This window comes from Myiozetetes cayanensis, unplaced genomic scaffold (genome assembly GCF_022539395.1).
Source record: "Myiozetetes cayanensis isolate MyiCay16 unplaced genomic scaffold, myiCay2020 scf1, whole genome shotgun sequence".
Taxonomy (NCBI): Eukaryota; Metazoa; Chordata; class Aves; order Passeriformes; family Tyrannidae; genus Myiozetetes; species Myiozetetes cayanensis.
In genome coordinates, this window is record NW_026086604.1 from 89647240 (window position 1) to 89672750 (window position 25511).

The window sequence follows — 25511 nt, forward strand, 5'->3', positions numbered from 1 at the left end:
ACTGCCTATGCACTTCTACCTGCATACTTAGATGATGTCTCCTGGAACACCAAATGTCATGTCTCTTGCCAGTAAACAAGCAAGCTTTTGACAAGTCTCACACTTGTCTGCCAAGGCTAATGTACTACTTAAATTCTCACGAAACTCCACTTCATTTTTGATGGAAATACTGATGTAGACTAAGTATCTTCAATCAACTTCTTTACTGTTTTAAGGCTGGGGGATATACAAATGAAATTAAAGAATATTTCATATTTCAAAATCACATTTTACCCCACTAACATGTTCTGCACCTTGAGTGTATATAAGCAGTGTATCCTTACTAACTTTGATACTGACTACAATTTAATAATTTTATTTCTAATGCAGCTTGTTGCTTCCATTCAGATCTGGTGGTCATCTGCATGGCACCTGTATCATGCCAGGTAAACATATGCTCTTAGTCACTACTTCAGCACAATTATATCTGACCTCAGCACACTTACATCTGAGAACACAAGAGAGATAGGACACAGCTGTGTTTTATTATGCATGGGCATTTTGAATATTTAGTATTAGTCATACTGGTTTTGTATAGGAGTTTTGTTTGTTTGTTTTTAAAAACAAAACACAGTTCCCTAACCTTTCATACACCAAGTCATTGCACTTGCTCCGTACAAGATATTAAAAGGGGTTAAAAGAACACAATCTTTGATCCGTTTCAGAAAATAGATAAAATACCTCAGGAGTTTTCTCCTTCCACTCTTGATAGAGGTCTCTCATGTCAATTAATTTGTTCTCTAGTTTCTCGATAGTCCACACTTGAGTACCTTTTCCTTTTCTTCTCACTTGAATAGCAGGCTCACTTACTATCGCACCTCTCTAAATCAGAAGAAAAAACAACCATTGCAGGAAAGGCACATGTAAGTAGTTTAACTCTTCACTCAAATTGCATTCCTAAAATTGAATAAAATATAGAACATGCAGCTTCTCTCTGCATGCCAGTCATAGTACCTCTGTCCTCAGACACAGCATGCCCTATGCATCTCTGAGGATCCAGATCCATTCTTCTCAAACAATGATCACTCTCACGGGAACATTAACACAATCAAACCCTCTATGACAAGCATATAGTCCTAATTGCTATTACATTTACAGCAGTACTGTAAAACTCTTATGAGGTTTTTGAGAATGTAACTAAAATGCAGGTTCTGCAGCAACAGAACACAAATGTCTGTTCACAACATGCATGCACATATAGTGATTATACACTTGAAAAAAGCAAGAGTCATACTTAATGTTATGTTCCCATTTTTACTTAATTATTCACTTTCAATGTATTAGTCAGATAGTAGCCCTATTTTGCTTATGCATAATCTAACAAAAGTAACATTTTATCACCTCAAGTTAGATGAATGTTATATATGTCTACATAGTTTAGCCGTGAAGCTACATTGTTCAACATGCTTTGTTATTATTATTACCTTTTTGTTGGCACTGAGGTTTTCAGCAGGGATCTGAAGTGTTACTTGATAATCTGTTAGTTTACTCATTTCTTCTGCTAAGAAGTTTGCTTCTCTCACCAGAGTATTTGCCTTTACTATCTGCTCTCGAAGTTTAGCCAGGCTCTGTCGAAACAATTCATCCCTGTGGTGCAGTAGGTAACATGAAAAATACACAGAAACCTATTTCTATTATTGGAAAGCTGCAAATAAAGGTGCTAACAAAGACTTTTCTGAAACAGGTATAATAAGGATTGCCTTGTAGCACTGTGTCAGCAAACACGAAGCACTGTCAGACAATTTTATTGAGGAAAAGCAGTGATCCCTTATTAAACAAACAAATTACTGTCAAGGCAAGTCTAGTACAGTGATGCCCAAATAAAAGGACACAGTAATATGGGAGCTGTTACAGTCATGATTTGTTTAAAGCCCTAGGGACATTCCCAATTTTCAAGAAATGCAATAATTGCAGCTGTCTTTGTCTTTAATCTGGAGTCCTGTTCCACAGAAACTACCAGTCCCAACACGTAAGACTTCATCTTGATAAAACCTGCTTTTCCTCAGATCATGATGTTGGAACCTGTAATCACTGCAGGCCACAGCTTTACATCACAACTACAGCTTTGCAGTGCTACAGACCCCCAGATCTCCCTCCACATACTTAAGTCATCTCAAGGGAACATGTTAAAAAAATACAAATAAAAAAATCTTACACCCTATGTACCCAAAGTATCTTTTAAGTAACAGATGAATGAACACAGGTTAAAGCTTGTACACTCTGCACAGTTAATAGTCTCTGGACAAATTCCAAAAAGGATTTTAAGGCCTGTCTGAGCAAATCTACTCTAATGTAAGACCTGGCAAACCTGCTCTGACACATACTGTATACATACACCTGTGTACTAAGATACACTCTCACCTGGGACTCTCACCTTTAATCTACCTTTCAGAAGTATCCCGATTATCCTCTGTGCAAATGCCCCCATTCATTCTGCCTTTCTTTGTAATCTCAACAGTACTTACTGCGCCTCATCATCTTCATAAAACTCATAATCAAATTTCAGATATTTCAGTCACCAGCACTCCCCTGTAGAATTTTTTACTTTTCCATGCAAAGTCCTACTGAAATATGATACACGTTGTGCACATACACTTTATTTCTACAAAACACCCTATATTATGGACAAGCATAGTGGGAACAAGTAAACTTCTTGGATTTGCTGTGAATACAGGTAAAGTTTGCCTAGTTGCCTTTATTCAGATATGTTTAGATCTTTTCCATGTCTTTATAGTACAAACAACTGCTAATATACCTCTCGGTCATCAGTAGAATTCTACTTGAGTGGCTGTATTTTTCCAAAATACCCCAAAGAACAGCCTGGCTAATTCAAGTTGCACTCTGCTGGTTGCCTGGTACCATACCAAAGTGGTAAACAGCAAGCAGCCCTGAATGTTAGTGCCTTCAACATTCTAAAACATGCAGCTTTTTCTCTCTGCCCTAGGTTTGCAACCGTGGTGGGTTTTCTTGCATAGATGGATTTTTAGTCAACTTCCTCCCTATCTGCTCCCAGTGTTGTATGGAAAATTCCTTTCCCACTGCCTCTTGCTTCTGTCATCCGATAGAGGCTATTGAGATAAGCAAGTCCAGACCACGCTAGTGAGACATTCCACAGACAGCCATAATTTTGGATTCACCCAGATAATGAAGCTAGAGTCAGGAGTTACTCACTAAAAAGTACTAAATTATGGGAGTGCATTACACCTGCAACCACTGTGAGAGCACTGCCTAACATGAGAAAGAGAAGGCAGCTTTGATCTGAATGTAAGTGCTGTAAGAGACATTGGATTCAGCTATAGCCAGCCCCTTCCTTGATCTGGGACGTCATCATCTGGAAAGCTTTTTGGGGAGGCTCCCACACCAATCTTAGCTGGATTCTTGAGAAAGGAATGGTTTAAGACTGTAAGGAGAATTTATGAGTAACTAAACTAATTATTATGGGCAGTTCTCATTACAGTTGTGTTTTTCTGTATACAGCTGTGCCAGTATCCTTCCAGAAACTTAAGGAAAAAAAAAGTTTCAGAGAGGATTTCTTAATTCTTACTACATGAAACATATGACAAGCTCCTTTAGGTATTAACTGGAACAAATATTCATTGAACATGAAATACTGAAAAAATAACTTAAGCCAAACAGGGAAAAAACTTGAGTAAGTACTCATTGGACATGAAATCCCGAAACAATCATTTTAGCCAAACAAGGGAAACAACTGGCACTTACAAGATATCATTGCAAGTCTCTGGGACTCCTAATGCCAGATACAGAATAAGCTGAACTAAACCTCTGGTCTAGTACACCACTGCCCCAGCAAATCAAATTTGTTCAAAGTTACAATGGGTTAACTTTATGCCAACAGGATTTAACACCAGGTCAGGTATCATCTGTCCTTCCACAGCCAACAGAAAGCTGGAACAGACTCTGTGCAATGTGTTCCAGCTGATCTGACAGATACAACCACATGCCTACATCTGATACCTCTCAAATTCTTTTTGTTGGCTGATCCGGTAGAGTTCAGCTTCATTTGCAACAGCAACTGAGCAACAGCTAAAACTGTACTAATCAAATCCTGTGTAATCCAGACTCTTTGCTGTTTCGCACAATTTTCACATCCAGTCTTCCCATTCTTTCCTGGATTTCTTGCCCTCTGGCCAGTTGGCTGGTAAACATCCTCTAAACAACATGTAACCATGCTTTTACAGCAGGTATCATTCAAAGATTTTTTTTCTGGTTTGTAATTTAGGAAGATTCATTTTTTTCCCCGTTTTTCAGAAGCCTGAACCTCTTCTAGAACTATACCTGAGAGGATCTTCTGGAGGACAGGAAACTAACAATACAGAAAACTGCCTATTCAATGGCAGTGCCACCAAGACATTATAGACTCCTCACTGATTGCTCCAAAGAGCATTTATTCTTCTGATTTTTACAATGCAGAAAAAGTACAGGCTTCAAGTAGTTCAATAGTTATGTAGAGTAAAGCATTCACTCATGAAATCCAGAGGTAAAACTGCTTGTTCAAAGCACAGTTCCTCCTAAGAAACATATAACAACTACTGAGAAGTGAAGGCTGGCAGAACACCCAGCCTTGATATCACCCCAGATTCTTTTTTTCTTTAATGTGACTACATGGTTATGGTGATTAATTTTAAGGTAATCAATTACCATTTTTTCTTCTCAGCTCTCAAGGACAGGCAAGTTTTTTTACTACTTCCTTTTCCCTTCTGTTGCACCTTTTTAGGGATGCCTTGCCAGTATGCCCAGTTCTCATTTCTGTTACTGAAGTGGGTTATCAATGATTTCTTGGCAGCCTTGCTGTGCTCAAAGCAGTTCTGAATAGCGAGGGCTACAGCCAGTGCATTTCTCACTCTGCACTCCTTGTGCAGCCCTAAAAGAGCCTGACAATCCTAACCACAACTCCGCAACATTTCACATTCAGTTCCCAGTGGTTCTGTTTTTAGCTCTTACAGGGGCAAACAATTATTTTAATTAATGTTGAATCACTGAACTACTTCTTCCTATACTGGCCATGAAAAACATTCTAGTCATTGCTGGTCAACAGTTAGCTATTGGTTTAGGGTTTTTTTCCCAGGACAAACTGGGAGGAAATTACAAAACAAAATCTTGCACAAAAACTAAACCAAGATCTGTTCTGTTCTATTTCTAACACACTCACTTTGAAAGCTGCAACACAATCCTAGCTATCTTTTTTTAGAGTCCTCTTATAAATGGATTTGGTTTTTTAATGCTGGAGCATAAAGCAGAAATAATTACATAGAGAAGAGCACTCAAACTCACTACATATAGAAAAAAAATGTTGAGCGAATACGGAAGTTTCTGTTTTAAAAGAAGCAGATGAAAAGGAAATTTATTAGAAACTTGTTAGTACATCTAGGCATTCTTTCTGCTCAATTAGCCCCATGACACAATACTCATTTGTATGCAGAAAACTTAAATCATCTTGTTTTCTGCCCCTTGAACTTCTCTCCATGGAGCTGGCATCTTTCTCTTGTCAGTGATACCAAGAACAAGTTTCTCTCAGTGTCAAAGAGCAAACACTCTGCTCACATCTTCCTAATCCCCATTCTCTCTCTCCCTGCAAATCTCATGACAATCTTTCACCAAGGCTGCATTCAGGTGCCATGTTATTGCTTTGCAAAGAGGTCTGTTCACCTCATGTTGAACTTCCTTTAACTTCCCCAACAGCTCAAATACAGCAATTCTCTTCTAAAGCTGGGCTTACCTTTAGAAACACATACATCCAACATATATGGATGCCCATTTTCTGTATTTTTAAATATTTTTTTAGATTGCAAAATACCATGCTGTCATTGTATAGCTGTAACACACAATGCTCCTTACTGGATTCCGTAGTTTTAGTTGACAAATTTACGTTTCTGCATTATCTTTTCCTTTCTTTCAAGACCTAGAACAATAATTGCTAAACCAAATATTTCATAAGCACTTTTCTAGTTAAAAAATCCCAAAACAAACAAAAAACCCACAAAACTCCCAACCTATTATATTATTTACTGATAACAGTAAAAGCTATATTTTTCTCTGTTTTGTGAATTAAATCTTGCACACATTACACACTGGAACTTAGTCCTAAACGAAATGCCAACACTTTGGTGGAAGCAGATCTTGTACTGCACACCAACTCCACAAAAACTATTATTGGTTTCTGACAGAAGTTCCAAGCCTCATCTTTCACCCTTTGTAGTTCTCACTAATTCCTCTGTTTTAACTCCAGTATTCTCACCTCTCTTCTGTCCAGAGATTCACTTTGTGCTGTGCAGTCTGAGCAGTGTAGGAGAGCCTGTCGCTGCCATGCTGGTGCTGCCTTTCTGGGGAGAGCTGCTGCCTCAGCAGCTCTAATTCACGCTCATACATCAGCCGCTGCTCCTCAAGGGCACTCCGCTTCTCTTCCAGGTACTGTTTCTCCAAGATCTGCACCACATTTTGTACTGGGTCTAAAAAGAGAAGAAAAAAAAAAAAAAGAGGAAAAAATTATCCAGAACTGTGAGAAAATGCCATTTAGCCATTACAAAACACTCATTATTTAGCTGGTAACAGCAGTCAACACACCCCAGAGTCTTTGCAAATACAAGATGCTCGTTGCCCCCCAGAACAAAAGCCCCAAAAAAAAAAAAAAAATTGGATTAAACAGATAAATCCAAACAGGAAATAAAAAACATGTCATGCAAAGAGGCTAGAACAATGGTTAAGGACTCTCGTCTATTGCATGTCTCAGTGCTGTGAAGTTATAATATATTCCAGAATCCCAGTAGGAAAAAAAAAAAAGAATAGTGGAAAAGGAAACAAATTAATAAGAAAACAAAGCAAAACAAAAAGGAAGATGATGTTAACCAGAGAAGGAAATGACTTGAGGAAGTAAAAAGCAATTTACTTTCTCCATTTTGGCAGAGAATGAAACATGTTGGAGAGCTGCAGATGGAAACTGAGACAAACAAATTGTCTGACTGGTCACGCATCAGATTGCACTAATATGCTGAACAGCACTGAAGCAGACAAAGTATGTCCTGGAGGGAACTTCTGTGTTTAGCTTTACAAACCACATTTCATCTCACTATCAACCCAGAACAAATACCCATTTGGCTACTCTATCCTGAAAAATCTGCTTGTGTCAATCAGCTATGGATAAATCTGAAGTGCACTGAAATTAAAGAAACATTACTCTGTCTATTCCTGGATTTAGGTGCAATGCCAGACTGTGCCTCTGAATGAGCCATTTAATGGCATAAGCTCCTATACACTACCAGTATATACATATCTGCTTCATATCTAAAAGCTCAAATACAGCAAAAAAGTAGTTTTCAAGATAACTGAGTGACAGCATGCCACCTAACAGTCTGCTGATTCTGTACAGCACAGAGGAAGGGAGAGGAGTTCCAAAGGTGGAGTGGTGGATTATTAGGGGAAGCAATACTGCAGCTCTAGGACACACCAGGATTTTCAAGTGGAAAAAACTTCAGGTTTAAAATATTGTTTGTGATTCCTCTTCCATTTCATCAGCATATAAACAAAAAAACAAACAACCAAAACCCAACCAAAAAAAAAAAAAAAAAGCTGCTGTGATTTAGTTATGAACCATCTTGCCTTTGCTTCTTGCAAATATGTCTGCAAGTTGCCACTGTGGTTCTATCCTTATCTGTAGAAAAAATCACTGGCTTGACACAAGGGCATAATAAAATAACACCACAAAGGTAGTTATAAAGTTAAAAATCAGTCAATATAAATAGCAACCAAATAGCAAACTAGTGATGCATAAAAGTGTCTTAAAATAACCAGAAATATTACTTTTTAGTACATGACATTCTCAGAAAGAAGTTAGCTATTATTAGCTTTTAAACAGACAGTGCAACAAAAAAACCCCGACTGAATCAAGTTCTAATATTCTAGGCCACAAATCAAGGTATAAACGTTGATCTGCATCATTGTTATCCTCGTGACTCCTCCAGATAATACCAGAATTACCTTCACATGCATAATCCTCAAACCAGTTTTAGTTATGTGTAAGAATGTTTGAGAAATCAGGTACTATGCAGATGGTAGCGAAGAGACATGGAAGAAATTAAAAACCCTCTATTGTGTTTGCAAACACAGGAAATGAATCTAAGGCTGACTCATTAAGATGAGACTTTCCTAAACTTCTCAAAAAACAGCTACGAGTTCAAGGAGCAGATTTCCTTTATGAAAGTTTTCTTTTCAGCCACCTAGATTTACAGGATCACAACCCACACAGGATCAAATTATACCAGGGAAAATATTTGGAACAAGATGCAAGAACTTTTAGTCTAAAACTTCCCAAATTCAGCATAATCCTCTACTTGGGGTAGAGGGAGGGGTGGGAAAGGTGGATTACACTTGTATTGTAACACAAAAGGTAAATTCACACTTCTGGAAAACTCTTTCATTTAACTTTTGAAAGAGTTCACACAGAAAACCCTAAGTCTGTCACAGAAAAAAAGCAAAATACAGTGTGAATTATAAACTACCTCAGTAGAATATGAAGAAACAAACAGTCAGGTTTTTCACAGTTCAGAAGAACTACAACAGTGTTTAAAACAAACACCATGTTCCACAATTTTGGATTCTTCATGCAAAGTCAAATAAATTAAGGAAGATTCTACTCAGTGCCTGCCAAATACAAAGCAAATTCCATAAAGTTAAAAGTCCCAAGTCCCAATCACTTACATATTTATGTGACAAGAGTACAATGACCCTGAAAAAAATATTCATATGCAGTTAATCCTCTTCAAAATCGTAGGATACTAACACTGAACATAAAGATGTGCTTTCTTTATAGGATGAACAGCATCTATTACCTTGCTACAATCTTACTTAATTCACATCTGGAATCTGTTAATCCAGTAACAATGGCGCTGAATAAATTCCTTAAGATTTCATGTAAGTGTATTTTTCTAAGCTAGCTAGAAGAGGGTTATGACACAGGTTGCTTTGCTAAGTTTAACAAAAATCCCCTCCCTGAGCTGTAACATTTTTGTTTGCTTAAATGAGAAGCTGCCTAACATAATCACATTGTTTACTTAACCACTGCACAGTATACAAGGATAAAGTAAACTTCTTTGATGCATTCTGTGTTTGACCAGCATCACAAATTAGCAGTACAAAGCTGATCTGACAGAATCCCACAAAGAAAGTCAACATGCTGAAGGAAGGAAAGAATCTGGATGTTTTCTTTACAGCAGTTTTCCAAGTTACATATTTTCCTCAGAGGTTCTTTGGAGTCGAATGGAGTCTGTGACACTGTTGTACTGGTTACGTGCCATAAAAACAAATGTGTTTGCACCCTGGAGAAGCCAGGCTATTTATTTAAAGAGGATTACAATTCTCAAACAAATCAAGGGGAGGGGAAAAAAAACCCAAAACAACAAACCCAAACAAAGGAAACTAAACCCTCTTGCTTTGGGCTATATCTATACACGCCTATAAAATAATTACCTAATCAAATTTTTAAAATACCTTTTTATTCCCCCCTTAAGGTTTCTCCAGAGAATACGGATGATAGAATTAACTGTCTTCAATCATTTAGTTATTTGTTCTTCCTTACCCATGCTTATTTTTAATTTTAAGGAAGAACAAATAAATGGAACTGTAACAAAGCTGCTTTACTTCTTACAGAACAAATTGAAAGCCTGTCAGAAAAAAAAGTGTTTTAGTTACACCACTGAGAGAACCAGAACCTAGCAGCATCATCTACCTTCAAATCAAAAGGCTGTGATCCTCACAGTCACTTGTTTTGTCAGGGTTTTATTATCACTTACTACTCCACTTTAGTTAAGGAACACCTATGTGGAGTGAGCAGAAGAAGCAGAATATTTGGGATATGACACCTCTGAAGCTGTGCAACATGTATGACTGCAAACATTTGCTGTGCCTTAGGGAGGAAAGAGCTTTAAGGAAACAGCAAAGTCTGTACTGTTCTTGACCAAGATGCAGCAGGCAACCAACCAAGACAAAAACTGGCCTGGACCACAGTCAGAAAAGTCTACTGAACTAAATATAAAGACACTTGGAATACTGTGAAGAATTGTTTCAATCAGCTAGATAACAGCACATGAAAACCAAAAAATGTGACCTCCTGTTCAAAGAACACTGACTCATTGTAGACGGCTACAATTCAGTCAAATCCCTGGTTAGTGGCAAGCAGATCAAGCATAAATTAATGCTTTCAGACTTCTCCAGCAGCCTCATGCACGAGCCAATTGAGTTCAAAACCTTGGTCCCAGTTTTGGCACAGATATGGGATGGTTTGAGGCCTTAACACAGGCAAGAGAATCTTCACAAGGGACGACAACACTGACGACCACCACGATGGCAGATTCATCTGAAATTCGTCTCCTGGTACAAGTGAACCATGATGAGAATATTTCTGTCATCAAACAGCAATTTCACCTCAATTTAAGTAACCTGACTCTGTAACTCACTCACACACTCCCATTAAAAATAAAACTGTAAAAACTCTGCAACATTGAGCATACAAAACCAACATGCTGTACTCAACAGCAAAACAGACAAAGATAAAGAATAAGAGGAGATCAAGAAAAAAGTAAACTACAGCAAGCAATAGAAATACTGTGAAGATATGAAGGAGAACAGAAAGCAATGTATCACCATCTACTGCATCTTCTTGGTCAGTGACCAAGTGCCTCTCAAATTTTGTACAAACTGTACAACTGTACAAAGCATTCAGTAGTTTACCAATTTTTTCAGCATTTCTTCATATGAACTATGACCTGCCTTCTGGAAATCATGAAAAAAACCCCATATTTTTTTATATGTACACCATGACATTATTTTATTTAGACTATTATTGTGTTGTCCCAAAAAAGCATCACAATTTGTTTTAACAAAGATGAAATAAAATATTGAGAGTGATCAAGTATTGAAAACCATGCTAGCTGACATTTGTCTATTGGTTTGTTATCATTTCAGTGTTTTTCTACTAAGGTTAAAATGGTGTCAGTAATATTTCATACAAAAGGAAGCATGAAACTAACTGAGCCATATCTAGCACAACCTTGTCTGCAGTAACTTTCAGAACCAAGAGCTTAGAAAGACTTGGATGATGATTTGACGGTGTAGTGGTTTTCTGTGGCTGCGTTTTGGTAGCAGAGGAGCTACAGGGGTGGCTTCTGTCTGAAGCTGCTAGAAGCTTCCCCTGTCCCATGAAGCCAATGCCAGCCGGCTCCAGGACAGACTTCCTGACGCTGGCCAAGGCCAACCAATTGGGAGAAATAGTAACGCCTCCGTGATAACATATTTAAGAACAGAAGCGTGTTGCACAGATAAAAAATTCCAGCCAAGGAAGAGCGGAGTGAGAACATGGGAACAACTAAGTAGACACCAAGGTCAGTGCAGGAGGAGGGGCAGGAGGTGCTCCAGGTGCCGGAGCTGAGGCCCTGCAGCCCGTGGTGCAGCCCATGGTGGAGCAGCTGTGCCCCTGCAGCCCATGGAGGACCATCGGGGTGCAGAGACCCCTCTGCAGCCCATGGAGGAGCCCGTGCTGGAGCAGGTGGATGCATGAAGGCCCAAGATGGATCATGGTCCTGCCAGAGACCTGCAGCCCATGGAGAGGGAAGCCCACGCTGGAGCAGATTTTTCCCAGGCAGAACTTGTGGCCCGTGTAGGGGACCCACATCGGTACAGCTCGTTCATGAAGGACTGCGCCCCACGGAGGAGTGACCCACGGGACAGCAGTTTGGGAAGAACTGTTGCCTGTGGGATGGACTCACACCAGAGAGGTCCATCAAGGACTGTCTCCCATGGGAGGGACCCCACGGGATCAGGGGAAGGATTTCTCTCCCTGAGCAGCGGCAGAAACAACAACTGACCATAACCCTAATTCCCCGTCTCCCTGCAATGCTGAGGTGGGAGGAGGTAGAGTTTGGAAGGAAGAAGGGGTGGAGGGAAGGTGTTTTAAAGATTATTTTACTTCTCACTCTTTTGCTTTGATCCTGTTTGTAATAAATTCAATTAATATCCCCACTTTGAGTCTGTTCTGCCCATGATAGTGATCAGTGAGTGACCTCTCCCAGCTCTTATCTCAACTCATGAATCCTTGGCTGTTTTTTTTCTCTCCTCTGTCCGGTTGCAGAAGGAGAGTGAGAGAGTGGCTTTAGCGGGTACCTGGCATCCAGCCAGGGTCAACCCACTACAGACAGACACCTGATTACAACACAACTGCACTATAAAGGAGAGCAGAGGTACAGATAGAATTCTGTGTAAGGGCTCAAACCAACTACTAATTTGTGTATGTATTTATATCTAGATGCAAACATTCTTCTACATATATATATTTATTTATGTTTCATTTATATATATGCACACACCTAACAGCATTTCTGCAAAAGATCTTACCCTGAAAATGTTCCAAAGGCCCCTGGAAGAAGTGTACTGCTTGTTCTACCCAGAAATTGAGTTCTGTGCTGAATTTGTTAGGCAATCCAAAAGAGCATTTTTATCTGGCCTTACCATTACTGTTCAGTGTCTTCATAATAACTTCCATTTGTGCAAACTCATAGTTGTAGTCTGGTTCTGAAGAAGCTTCGCTAGCTGCATCTAGATCATGCTCTCCCAATGAAGTTTCTTTCTCAAGGTCTTTCAGCCAATCTCTACGTTTCCTCTTTGGTAAATTGATTCTGTGTAAAAATGGAAATTCAGTTTATAAACAAGATTATGTGGAACAGAAAAGGAAAAAAAATTGGCTGAATGTAAAGTGCCTGGAATATAAATATCAACAATTACCTAAAAAAGTGGTTGTTTCCCCATAATATTCTATCTCCATGCCATAACTGAGTGACAGAACACACCAGTGCACCATTTACACAGGATCTGAAAGAAGAAAATACATTTTCAGTGAAATCTTAAAAATCAAAGATTGAAGAACTACTGTTTCTCCCATCTGCCAACAGTCACTTGTATCATATGATGCACAAATCTACCAGGCTCTCATTAAAGGATCACTGGGAAACTTACTGCTCTGACTTCTATTGTCAGAATTAGTACCTTTCCCCTCTAGCTTTGGCTGGTACAACTCTTCAGTAAACATCCAGACAAGTTTGCTTCTGTTTGCCAAATTTTCTTTAAATGCCCATTTCTCAAACTGGGTCACTGCCTGTTTCTTATAAACAATCTGTAAACTTGAATGCATGCAAATCCTGCTGACAAAGCTCTCCAAGATACAGCTTGGTCAACACAAAGTTGTAAAACATGCTGTTAACATATTCAGCATTCAAGCATAAGAAAAGATTCTTAGATCCAAGTTTTATTCTTTCAACAAATGGAGTCTCTATTATTAACAATGGTCTATTTTTGTGAACATCTGGTATACTGCTGTATTTCTTTGTAGGTTTCTTTGTATTTAAGTTTCAATCACAGAATGGGAAAAATTGAACTTTTGCATACATGACTCACAAAGCAGAGCATTTTATTTGAAAGGAAAAAAATCTTCTGTAAAATGAAAAAAGGCTTTTCAGATGCAGTGTTCTCATTTCAGCTGCCTCTCTCATGCGAAGCAACACAAAAATGCAAGCATTTAATTTTAAACCAGATTTTTATTTAACTTCTCAGTGAAATTCTGGTAACTCAGTTTCTGTTGACACCAGTATGTTAAGAACAGTTACTCAATCATGGAAGATCAGGCATGACTAAAAGAAAATATGTATTTTCCGTGAACATGTGCCTATGTTCTTGCCAGTCAAAATGACTGATTTCCAGTACAGTAACTCTATCACCACAGGTCTGAATCCCATCTGTTTGAAATTTTGTAGTGTAGGCTGCAGAAAAAATAATGCATTTGACTAAAGGCAGAATGAAAGAGATTGTATTTCTAAGGTGTCTCTCAAACTTTAGTTTCTCATTCTGATACTAATCTGTACATTATTTAGATATTCAAATTTCAGACAAGCAGCAAGACTATTAACTAGGACAAAGGTACTGCTTATCACATGCCACTGGAGCTGAAGTGACAAAGACATTTACAGTTCCACTCAAGAAGCCACAGTGCCCCTGGAATGAAAAACAATTAAAATACAGACGTAGAAACAAAAGGTGAAATGTGAATTGACACCACATATTAACTAGACACAACAGTAATTAAGGAGTTAGAAAATAATTCAGATCTCTAAAACTCCTCTTTCTCACAAAATATTGAACTTTACAACAGGAACTACTTACGAGGCACAATTTATTCTCCTCCATCAAGACAGCCTGCTATCCCATCACATAGGCTGGCATAGCCAGCAGTATCCCAGTGATACAGACAAGCAGTGGCCCCTCACTCCTACCAAATACCTTCTTGTGATGGCTTACTCTGAGCCAAACCACTGATAGCCTGTTAAGCTGCAGAGTGGGTGGCGGTGTGTACACATGTGTGGGGATATCTTAGTTTTAATCGCTGAATTTCACTTCTAAGTATCTGTTTAAGTCAACTATACTGAAGTTACTAATTGATCAGAAAGTAAGATGTTTCTCTCTATGTAAAATAAAAATGTGTGAAAGTTACCTTCTGGCAAAGAAGAGTAAACATGTCAATGGAAGGTGATGCTGATCTTCCTTACCTTGCATTTTCTTTTGGTGTGAGTGTAACTTCTCCATCTAAAGCAATATCAATCTCACAGTGTTCTGGTTGGATTCCTATACCAAAGAGCTGTATATCCTGAGAGGTATCTGCACCAACTCTTGTGTGATCCTAGAAAACAAACTGTTACTAAGAGACAAGCAAAATAGCACTATTGATATAACTAAGAAAATATTAGCTAAAGCACGGAGACTTGCACAGTCTGCGTGCTTTCCTTTGCTAAGAACTTCTGTAGAGCAGAAGAGGTGCCACAGCAGATCTGAAGACTGTAACAGTCACAAACAAATTGTCGTTCTGCTCTGCACCTCATATAGTTTTAGATAAAGCAAAATAAAGCAGTTGACATAGAAACTGGAATACTACCTCAGTCATCAAAGCAGAAAGAAGCTATGAAAATATGCCTTTCATATATTATTGACAAGAAGTTCAGATTTCCTTACAAACTTACTTGGTTTGTATTTCACACAACTTCACTCTGACATAAGACTACACTAAACACAATGGTATGAGAGTTAGTAATATCAGGAAAATACATTTCTGTAAATTTTTAACAGTGCTTTTTTAACCCCCTGTTTCATAAGCTCTTCTGTCATTGAAGACCTCATTACTCTTCCTGAGTACTGATTAATACTGATTACTACTGAGTACTGATGACTACTAAACATCACCTCCTTACAATAAACTCATCAAATATTTAAAGCAATCCTCAACTCCCTAACAAAAAGAAGCATCTGACATGAGGCTCTTGCTTCAAGTTCAACCTAGAAGGCAATTCTATGCACATCCTGTCTGGAAAAACTACAATTGATCTCAACACTGGCACACACTGAGCACTTCTACCACTGTTGGCAATCAGGAGATCAATTAGGAAAACAGCGAAGCCAAACTGCAAAGGGAGAACAAAATCCTAAACAGTAAGAGGAGGCCTATCCTATTTTGCTGCAACTAGTCTTAAAAATCTACATACACTCCAAGTAAAAAATTGAGCCAGAATTTCAAAACGAGTGTCCTTTTATTCTGTGTAAATATCCTTTTCACATCCTTACCTTTAAATAGTAAACCAAAAGCTCATTGAGCGCAGGGTCCGCATTCAGGTTTACCAGATAACACTTGTCATCCCCCACCTTGATACCCGAAGACTCAAGGGAAATTCCCATGCTCTCTAGCTGCCTTTGCCTCTCCTGCAAGTACAGAAATAGGTTAATCTTGCCTGCTGCAGTATGTAGAGACAAGTACAGAGCAACTGAAGCTGAAGATGCACATGCTGAGAACTCATTCTGTGTACCTCTACCAGACATTGGTTAAGTACCACAGGGGCAATAGAATTTATTTTTACACACTAATCACAAAAAGTTATATCTACTTCTTAATTATCTGCTTCCCCTAAGTGGAACTTATTTACCTAAGCAGTCCTATTAAATTTATTAGACATACTCAAGCAGCTCTGTTATTAGAGCTACTTGTAAATAACACAGTGTGGTCATGAGTCTCCGTGTTAGTAAAAAATGAGTTTCAGTTCCAATCATTCAAAGATAATCATAGTCATAAATAATTTAGAAAATAGTATGTCACAGTTTAGGCTTATTCTTTTGAAGTTTTATTATTATTCCAGCTAAAGTATCTACCTGATGATACCACATCTGCCTTTTGTTTTGCTACAGTTTGTTTGATTGGGTTTGGTTTTTCCACCTTGTCCTTTTTCATTTTTAAGAAGTTTTTAAAGAGTGTTTGCATCAAAACATTCTTCTGGAATATTAGGACTAGAAAGGAAAACCAAAAATGCTTATTCTACAAGCTATAGATGGTGGAAATTATAGAGTACACTGGAATCCTTATTTTAAGTACAATAATAACAATAAATGAACATTAGTAACTACATGGACACACTTTTCTTCTCTGGTTAAAAAAATCACTAAAAGCAAAAGCAACAAATACCACCCACAATTCCGGTCCATTTGTAATCCTTCACTTTCTTAGTCACTTCAAGGGAAACATGTCCAAGATCCCACTGTGGTCTTAATAAATAAATGAGCTGCTCAAACGTATTTTGATGCTTTACTCTGAAGTCAAATATTAGCTCTTATCAATGATATCATGACACAGCTAGATTTATTCAAATGAAATTTAGACTTACAAAAACCCCAACAAACAAACAAACAAACAAACAAACAAACAAACCCACCCCAAAACTAGAAAAAAGGGGAAAAGACAAAAATTCAGAGGAACTGTATATGGCTGGTGGGGAAAAGAGCTTCTAAACAGTCAACTAAAGCTCATGAAATTCAGCTGACTTGCACTGTATGATTATCTGGCTTTGCTCCTCAAAATTTCTGAAATACCTGTGCAATTTCTTCTGTTTTCCTTAGCTTTTCTTCCCAGGTGACTGTTAGTTCTTTTATTAGTTTCTCAGATTCTTCCAATTTTTCCTTCAGTTCTGGTGCCTTCATGGCCTAAAAGATAGAAATTAGATAAAACCCTCAGCTATTCTTCCCAATGCAAAGCCTGCTTGTGCAAAAAAACTGTAGACATCATCATAACATCAAATGCAGTAAGTATAGATTTCTACTATATTCCCAGGTTTTTCATGGTATAAGATGAAGAAGTAGGTCACTTGCAAAGGAAGAGGGCAGAAACAACTGTAATGGGTCCAGATCTGAAATAGCTATAGATCAACATAGCTCCAGAGGCTAATGGAATGAAAAAAAATCTCTGTGTCTGGCCACTCATACTTCAGTGTCTGTATAAAAATATGTGAGTATTTAAAAACTCTGAAGTCCTAGCTGTCTGAAGTTCAACTGCAAATTCTTTCTTCCAACAGCAGTTTCAAATACAAATTCCTCCTGACATTTAGCCTTCCATTCTATCTTGGTTTTGTAAGTGTTCCTAGAGTTGCACTAAGGCTTTCAGACTGACCCTGTTGATTACCTTCGAAGGAAGGCATGCTCTGGAGCTAACACAGGGTTCTCATTTCACAACAGGAAACTGAGGCAAAGGGCTTGAATATGTCCAGTGCCAAGTAACAATTCAACAGGCTGGCCTATAACTCTACATAGCTGTTTTTATCAGAAGGTAGATGAGAAAACACTTAAAATAAATAATTAGTAAGACTTTGGACACCTTCCTACTGATTGTGTTCAGCTGCAGCCTGCCAACATAATTAACAACAATAATATTTTCCAGTGTAAAATAAGGGATTAGAACAGCTTTTTATTTATGAATAAAGTGAATGGCTCCTTCCTCTTAAAGCGGATTATCCCATTTCAGTTTGTAAGGAACTGTTCATATGAGGAATGCTGTTCCTTAGAAGAACATGAAGTTTAAACACCACGCAAATTTACCCTCAAACACACTTCTGTTCTTTTTCCACCAGTATTTTGTGTCCTGCCTGAAAAGATCAAAAATATTTTCCTACCTGCTAAGTGCCTAATTTGTCCAGATATCACCAAGTAAACTATCCCACCTGAATACTTTACTCTTCAATTAGAAGTATAAATCTAAGATAAGTATCAATTACACAGTGTTAAATATTAAGGCAGTGAAGTAAACTGTTGATGGTTTTTGGTGTTGCATTTACGACAACTTTCAGTAGATTTTCACAAATGTCAGAGAGAAATGTCCCATATATTCTGTGGCCCAATACCAGATTTATGCCTTTACACAGTTTTCCATTTGGCATCATATATAGTCCACCAATGCAAAAAAAAAAATCTTTTAATAAGTCTACACAATGAATTTGTACACTAGCCCTTCTCTGTGCTGCATCAATTATTGTTTGACCTGAAGTTCCTCAAGAACTGTCTAGTCTGACAAGGGTCACCATTAGTACAACATTGTCCTCATTTAAAGGTTATTAAAAGTAAGCACACACTATGTTGGATTGAGGAAACAAGGGTAATTATTTAAAAAATAAATAAATAAAGGAAGAAAGAGTGGCTGCTAGACTTTCTCTCATTTTATAAGAAAGCTAGTCTTCTAGACAGAATTTGACATTTGCTTGGGAAACTCAGGTTATGTCATACTGTGAATAATGTTACCTCAGCTTGTGAGAGCTGTTCTTTCAGTTTTTCAACTTCTTCACGTAATTCTCTGATGACCCTAGCATTTGGATCTTCATTCACCACAGCATGATTAACTATCCTTTTGGCTCTGTCTGCATATCTCAGAGTTGAGAGTGTTTCTTCGTAGTTGTCTGCTGCTGGACTAATTGTGGCTATCATGGCAGTTTGGCTGTTTCCTCCCAAGTTGTCCTGTAGTGCAGCCACAGAAAGTTTGAGGGTTAAAAATGGTTCTGATATTATACACTGTCTTTACAAAGAGACTTAAAATACTTAAAGCTTACTATTTAGGCACTGAAAAGTACTCTGAGTATAAACTAATTAGCGTGTTCCAAAAACATTCCTTACCACCTCTACCATCTTTGATTCCATTACAACTGAAAATAGTCAAAGAGGATTTTACGCAGAATTAACACAAGACACAATTAGCTGTCCATAATACTTGGAATAACTTAGAGCTATGAGAGTTCCTTCACTCATTTCTTTGAAAAAAGGATGAGAAGTCCTTGTACACAGGGGTATACTACAATGAGCCTACAAACTAGTAAGCTGACATCTTGTGAACATGGTGAATGGAAAATATAAATTACCTTGAGAAGCCAAGTGAGTACAGAGTCTCTGTAAGGCACAAACTTGTTTTTCCCCTTCCCTGCTGCTTGGTCAGCAAGTGATGAGATAACCAAGCCCAGTGTTGAAAGTGATCTATAAATGCAAAACAGTAGAACAGGTTTAACACATATTCCAAATGTAGATTTAATAAAACACAGAAAAAGGGATTGCTCTGCAGAACTTCACATCCAACTATCAAAATATCATGGAATAATTAAAGTTGGAAATGACCACAGGAGATCAGCTAGCCCGTTGCCCTGCTTCAAACAAGGCAATGTATTTCTTTCAAGTTATATATTTGGGAAAAAAAAAGGTATCTATAGTGTTTCATCTCATTTGGTACTAAGACCATGTTCCAGAAAGACTGAGACTATGTTGAAATATTTAAAATAGTTTGAAAAGTGTATAACAGACTGCTTCAGTACACGGAGAACCACTGCCTTTGATTAGACATCTACCTTTTCTCAGAGGATAAAAATCTTTCTGTTTTGGACACTGTCTCATGACACTGTTACAAGTCAGCGTTGGAAGCACAACAAGAACCTCTGTCTCTAGGAACAATGTTTTAAGAACACTGACTCAAACAGAGACTAAAAGCGAACAATTCTCTAGCCAAAAGGAGGCATCCTCAAAACAAATCCAGCTATGGCCCAGGATAACTAGTCTGCCCTGGTGAACCAGTGACCAGCCAGCCGTCACACAACAATAGAAGGCTGCTCATCAGAGAACTGATTAGGAGGTCCCTTGACAGATGGATTGGGTTATAATTGAGGTAGAGCCTCACTAGCTTCTTGTAGGGGGAATAGACCAAACAATCTCCCAGACACGAAAGTGCTGCACAAGTGTGAAAGAGAAAAGCCCCAAATTGCTTAGCAAAAAAGCTACATCCCAAATAGCACTCTAGAACCGTGAAAAAAAATAGCTAACCTGTTTGGTTTGGTACATATACAACTTCTACCAACAAGGGTAACTATATTAGTAATCTGTGCAAAGCAGATGTGCATTATATTATCCAATTCTTATACAATCCTGTGTAAATTTTAAGTGACATCAGGGTTCTTGGGGTGAGTATGTTTAAGATAATGAGCTGGTTGAGGAGCCTGAGAACATTAAACAGATGCCTAAAGGGTTTTAAAACAGACATTGCTGAAGCCCAAAAGTATACTGGTCTGTCATACTCATGCTCAAATATCTGCCTACTCTCTATAACTACCAAAGAAAACTTCATCAGCATCGCAATTAGATAGTCAAATAAATCTTTATTTTTGTTGTTCCACCACATCCGTTTGCATTTTCTTTTCAAAAAAGTAGTTCTATTTTAGTTAATAGACAGCATTTGCACAATTGTTATAACAGAGCCTTAGTGCTGCTTGAAACTGCCAGTGGTTCAGAAATAACACTTAGAAAATTACAAAAATGTTGCAGAAGAATATTTCAAGGAAAATATCCAAGGCTAAGGTAACAAAAACCATTACATGTGTCACTGATGATGTCCCTAATTGCATATAATGATAGCATAGACCTGAGAGGAAAATTAAAAGAAAAAGAAATTTAAGGGGAGGCTAGGTAATCTAATCTCCCAAGAGAGCACTCTATTCTGTAAATTTGTCTATAGGATTACTTTCTGACTCACCTCTGAGAAATTCACAGAAATAAAAAAAAAAGACAGTTTTAGTTTTGTGACCTAAAGAAAAGCCTAATAACCTCTGAAAGTTTATGGGGTAAAGATAGGAAAAGGAGAAGTGGTTCTTGTCTCCAGACTCTTCTCTCCACAGACAGAGATGACAGCTTGCTAAATATGACAGAGCAAACAGTAGGATGCTCTATGCTGCTCTGTAGCAACCTCCTCCAGCACAACCACCACACTCCCAATGGAGTCCACCTCCAAGGGGCATAAATTAAAAGAACACTCTGTACTATTTTCCTCTGATTCCTCTTTCCCTCTTTACATAAGGGAAATGTGAAAACCAAAGCCAAACCCTGAGGATGGGGGAAGAAATGGACTGTCAGAAGAGAAACAGGAAGAACAGGGATTCAAAAGGACCCATGACTGAAAACTGTTTCACAGCAGGGCTGCAACACCAATTTGAATTATGGGCACTGCATTTTAATGAACAGGAAATTATAAGCTATAGTTTATTAACATGGGATTAAAAACCATGAAAATATTATTGCTCCTTATAAATCCTGATTTTATTTTAAGAATAACTGTTAACATCTGCAATAAAAGCCAACCTGGAATCATTTATGCACTCTGCTTGAGATTTCATAATACAAAGTTGTTTAAAGATTTTAAGGAAAGCAGCAAAAGAAATGGCTACCCAACAAAATAATTACAGGACTCAGGCTGCTTTGCTTCATGCTGAATGATGCATCAGAGATCTGTCATTACGTTGATACTATCTCACGCTACTTATATATAATGAATCAACCAGAAGGCCTAAGCCCACAGTGCACAGCAGACTGAGACAGTTCAGAAGCAGCAGAGTGGACTTGTATGGTGCAAGACTGCAGGAAAGTGCCATTTCTACAGTATGTTCTCCTTATCCCTGTTCCTCAGGCATGACCAGGCTGCCCTTGCTATCGAGCATTGGGAAGCTTGCGCACTTCCACCACAGGCCTGAGTCAGCAGCATTCAAAGGGAAGTGGTGCTTCCTCACTGCAGGGGAACACCTCTGTCCCTAAAAAAACACCCATTCAAGCTACTTCTGTACAATTTACAACCATATTCTTCAATGAGCAGAATCCACTTTTCTATTTGTTAACTCAGAATACAAAAAATCCTCCCTCAAAGCAGCTTGGAGACAGACCTGTCCCAGCCCATTCCTTGCCCCCGCCTACAATTTAAAGTCTTCTTTCTGCATTCTCAAGTTAAAATGGCAACAGCTATGATTTTACTAATCAGAGTTAAAATTGCAGACTGCTCAGAGAAAGTATTTTTTTGTAGCCACTAATTGGCAGCTTGTTTATTCTGCTTCCTCCCACTACTGTGTTCTAGAAATTCTTTGACTACACCACAAAGGGTTGTTAAGCACCTCGTTTTCTACATTGGGTATGGGAACTAGCACGTCCTGCAGAGGAACATGCACATCCAGCTTTTCTATGAGGTATGTCAAGTCTCCCAAAAACCTCTTTCACTAAGACAACTCTGTGTCATCTCTGAGTAAAAAACAGAAGTAAGCTCTGTTACAACTTTATGAAGATGTTGACACAAAATGACACATCTCTCTATTGTTTCACAGGATATGCTGAGTTGGCAAGGACCCACAAGGATCATCAAATCCAACCCTTAGCCCTGCACAGGACCATCTCCAAGAGTCACACCATGTGCCTGAGAGTGTCGTAAAACTTCTTGAATTCTGTCAGGCTTGGAGCTGTGACCTCTTCCCTGGGGAGTCTGTTCCAGTGCCCAACCACCCTCTGGGTGAAGAACCTTCTACAAATATCCAGCCCAAATCTCCCCTGTCACAACTTCAGGGCGTTCCCTCATGTCCTGTCACTGGTCACCATAGAGAAGAGATCAGTGCCTGCCCCTCCTCTTCCCCTCATGAGGAAGTTGTAACTGCAATGAGGTCTCCCCTCAGTCTCCTCTTCTCCAGGCTGAACAGACCAAGTGATCTCAGCCGCTCCTCATATGGCTTCCCCTCAAGGCCCTTCACCATCTTTGATGCCAGTAAGTGGGAGAGCAATCCATCACCCCTGCTCTGCAACATGCTGTTCCCAAGATAAGAAAGAGTGTTTTCAACAGGATCAGTTGTGGGACCAAGGTGGCATCTACCACAGCTCTAGCCAGTTTTCTTCAGAAACAAATAGCACAGACACTTGCAGAGGCTGGCAAAATGTGGCACTATGCAGTTTTGGTATACAAAGCTGAGTGTAGATTTTCCCTGTTTTGTAAATAAACAGGCACATTATTTCCACATTCTTCTTCAAGGCAACAAAACACAGCACAAACAGCAAATTTACTTCACAGCACTTCCATTTTTGATCACACTAAACATAAAACATGCTACCAATACATGTTACTTGTCTTTTTGTAAAAGAAAAATAATAAGAAAAGAAGTTGACATAGTAAGGTGTAAGGTATATGGTTTATAGTTTAAGTATACAGGATCACTCCAGAAAAGGTTGTTATCTTTCCCTAATAAGTAAGGTGCATCACACCCCAAAGAAGATCGCACACAATGTTCTCTGAAGAGCTAGTCTGATAAAACATGTCCATCAGTTCTGAGGCTAAAAAAGTCACTCATTAAAACCTGAACAGCAAAAATCTAACAGAAGACACCAAGCACAGCACTAGGAATTCTCTTTTGTCTATCAGTTCCAAAAGGTATTTCACAGAGAATCCTTAATAAATGGACTAAGTAATAGCATATAAGCTATTACATTCTTATAGCATATAAGAATTTAATTGAATAGAAAATGTAGAGCTGCCCAGTTTTCTTTCTAAAATCTTTTCTTTTCTAGAAAGGTTTGGCACTTTTATTTGAAGTCCTGTATTGTCAACGAGGTTCAGCATGGGTGAAACAAGCCTCCCAACTGCATTGATACCATACAAGTTTAACATTGAATAAACACTGAAATCTTGTTAGGAAAAAAACTGACGAAAGCCTTTCTGTATCTATAGCTACACCTGCGATTTGTTAGTAGCTGTTGGGAGAGTTGGCATTTAAATTCTTTCACAAGGATTAGAAAGAAACACTTAATTTCATCTTTGCTTATGCAAAATACAAATAGAATTTCTAGTAAAACCAATCTGAATTTAACTACTAACCTGCGGGGTAAGGTTACAATATTTGCCATTAGGCAAGCAGAGCCACATAATTTTGTTTCTTTGGGACTACGCCAGTTGTGGCTACCACTACGATGCATTAAATGCAAAGTAGATTAAAAATTAAGCTAGAAAGAGCAAACTTGTTCAAACTCAGCAAGAGGTAAATTTAAATCATTGTAAGCATGAATGCTGTTCATACACACTTTGTGCTGTCATTGTTAACTTAAAATACCAAAATATTTCCTAACATTTTAAAATTAAATTGAAAAAGCAGTAGCTTTTAATGCAACAGTTAGACTCTTTCTTTCCCAGAAGATTAGTATATTTAAGACAGCGGTAATAGTGTGCTAAATTCTTGCTATTGGACAATAACACAGTAATTATGGTTAAAAAAAATCCTTTGAAACTTGTCATTGCTTGAGCACAAATGCCCAAGGCAATCCTAAACCAACACAGCTTCATTCTGATCCGATTTTCTCAAACTGTACATTATACCCTTACATATTTTAATTCATGTTGGAACAAAGCCATTCAACACCGCAACTTTGCATTCTTCCTTGAGCAGATGATGAGACAAACACATGAGCCTGGGGACAGGGTGTATAAATGAGTCACAAAAGGTATATGCTTAATTAAAGAGCACTGCTGTCACTTTTTCCAGATAAAATCCATATAGCCCTCGTCTGAGTCAAGTATGAATCAGGATCCCTTTGCCAGTGTCAGGAAACACATGGTACTCAGCACAGAGCAGCTGAAAGAGCCACATTGAACTGCTTCTGATGAAGCTCATTTGAGCTGACTTGTGACAAGCACATCAAGAGAGAAGGCCAAGGAAACAATAGCGATTTCTTCAAGACTAGGCTTTGCAATCTGTGTATACCAATGTCTTACTTGTTTATGTTGCTGCCTTCCTTCAGGCGTTCTCCTGCAGCTCCTGTTTTGGACACTCTCTCACTCCCAGCCAAATCCACCAGGCTGACCTTGCTGACCTTCTCTCCAGAATTCTGCACAAATGGGACATGGGAGAACAACAGCTAAGAAACACTGGCACAAAGCACTAACACTGGCACCATGAAACACTGTTCTTTATAATAACATGGATTAAAGTATCAAGTTCAAGATAGGAGAGGAGAAGGTATTGTCAGAATTTTTATAAGTTTTAAAAAGTTATACCCATATATTTTTAACTAAAGGCCTGAGGCACTAGGGAACTAGAATCAGCTGTGTGGTAATATCAATAACCATACTGGTAGAATAGGACATTAAAACATACCAACTCCAGCAACAGTTAAAACCTAGGAAGGTTTTATGGTGGTAATATAATCTTAAAAAGTCAACCAATTGTTTGCTTTATCTGGTGTGCTTCCTCACTCTTCCAGGGCTCTCTCTATATTGATTACTGGACCCCATGGCA

At 38.4% G+C, this 25511-nt stretch overlaps 1 protein-coding gene across 5 annotated transcripts in view; it reads right to left on the reverse strand.

Moving 5' to 3' along the window:
* KIF13A (kinesin family member 13A) overlaps positions 1 to 25511 on the reverse strand; it is a 108570-nt gene that overhangs the window by 23792 nt on the left and 59267 nt on the right. For all 5 annotated transcript variants that reach the window (XM_050321028.1, XM_050321020.1, XM_050321011.1 and 2 more), the window contains 11 exons: positions 24989 to 25101; positions 19305 to 19416; positions 18694 to 18906; positions 16999 to 17109; positions 15706 to 15840; positions 14640 to 14770; positions 12826 to 12912; positions 12553 to 12719; positions 6296 to 6506; positions 1464 to 1626; positions 721 to 861 (listed from right to left, as the gene is read on the reverse strand). In XM_050321028.1, coding sequence (XP_050176985.1) covers positions 721 to 861; positions 1464 to 1626; positions 6296 to 6506; positions 12553 to 12719; positions 12826 to 12912; positions 14640 to 14770; positions 15706 to 15840; positions 16999 to 17109; positions 18694 to 18906; positions 19305 to 19416; positions 24989 to 25101 — 1584 coding nt within the window. The remainder of the gene's footprint in view (positions 1 to 720; positions 862 to 1463; positions 1627 to 6295; positions 6507 to 12552; positions 12720 to 12825; positions 12913 to 14639; positions 14771 to 15705; positions 15841 to 16998; positions 17110 to 18693; positions 18907 to 19304; positions 19417 to 24988; positions 25102 to 25511) is intronic.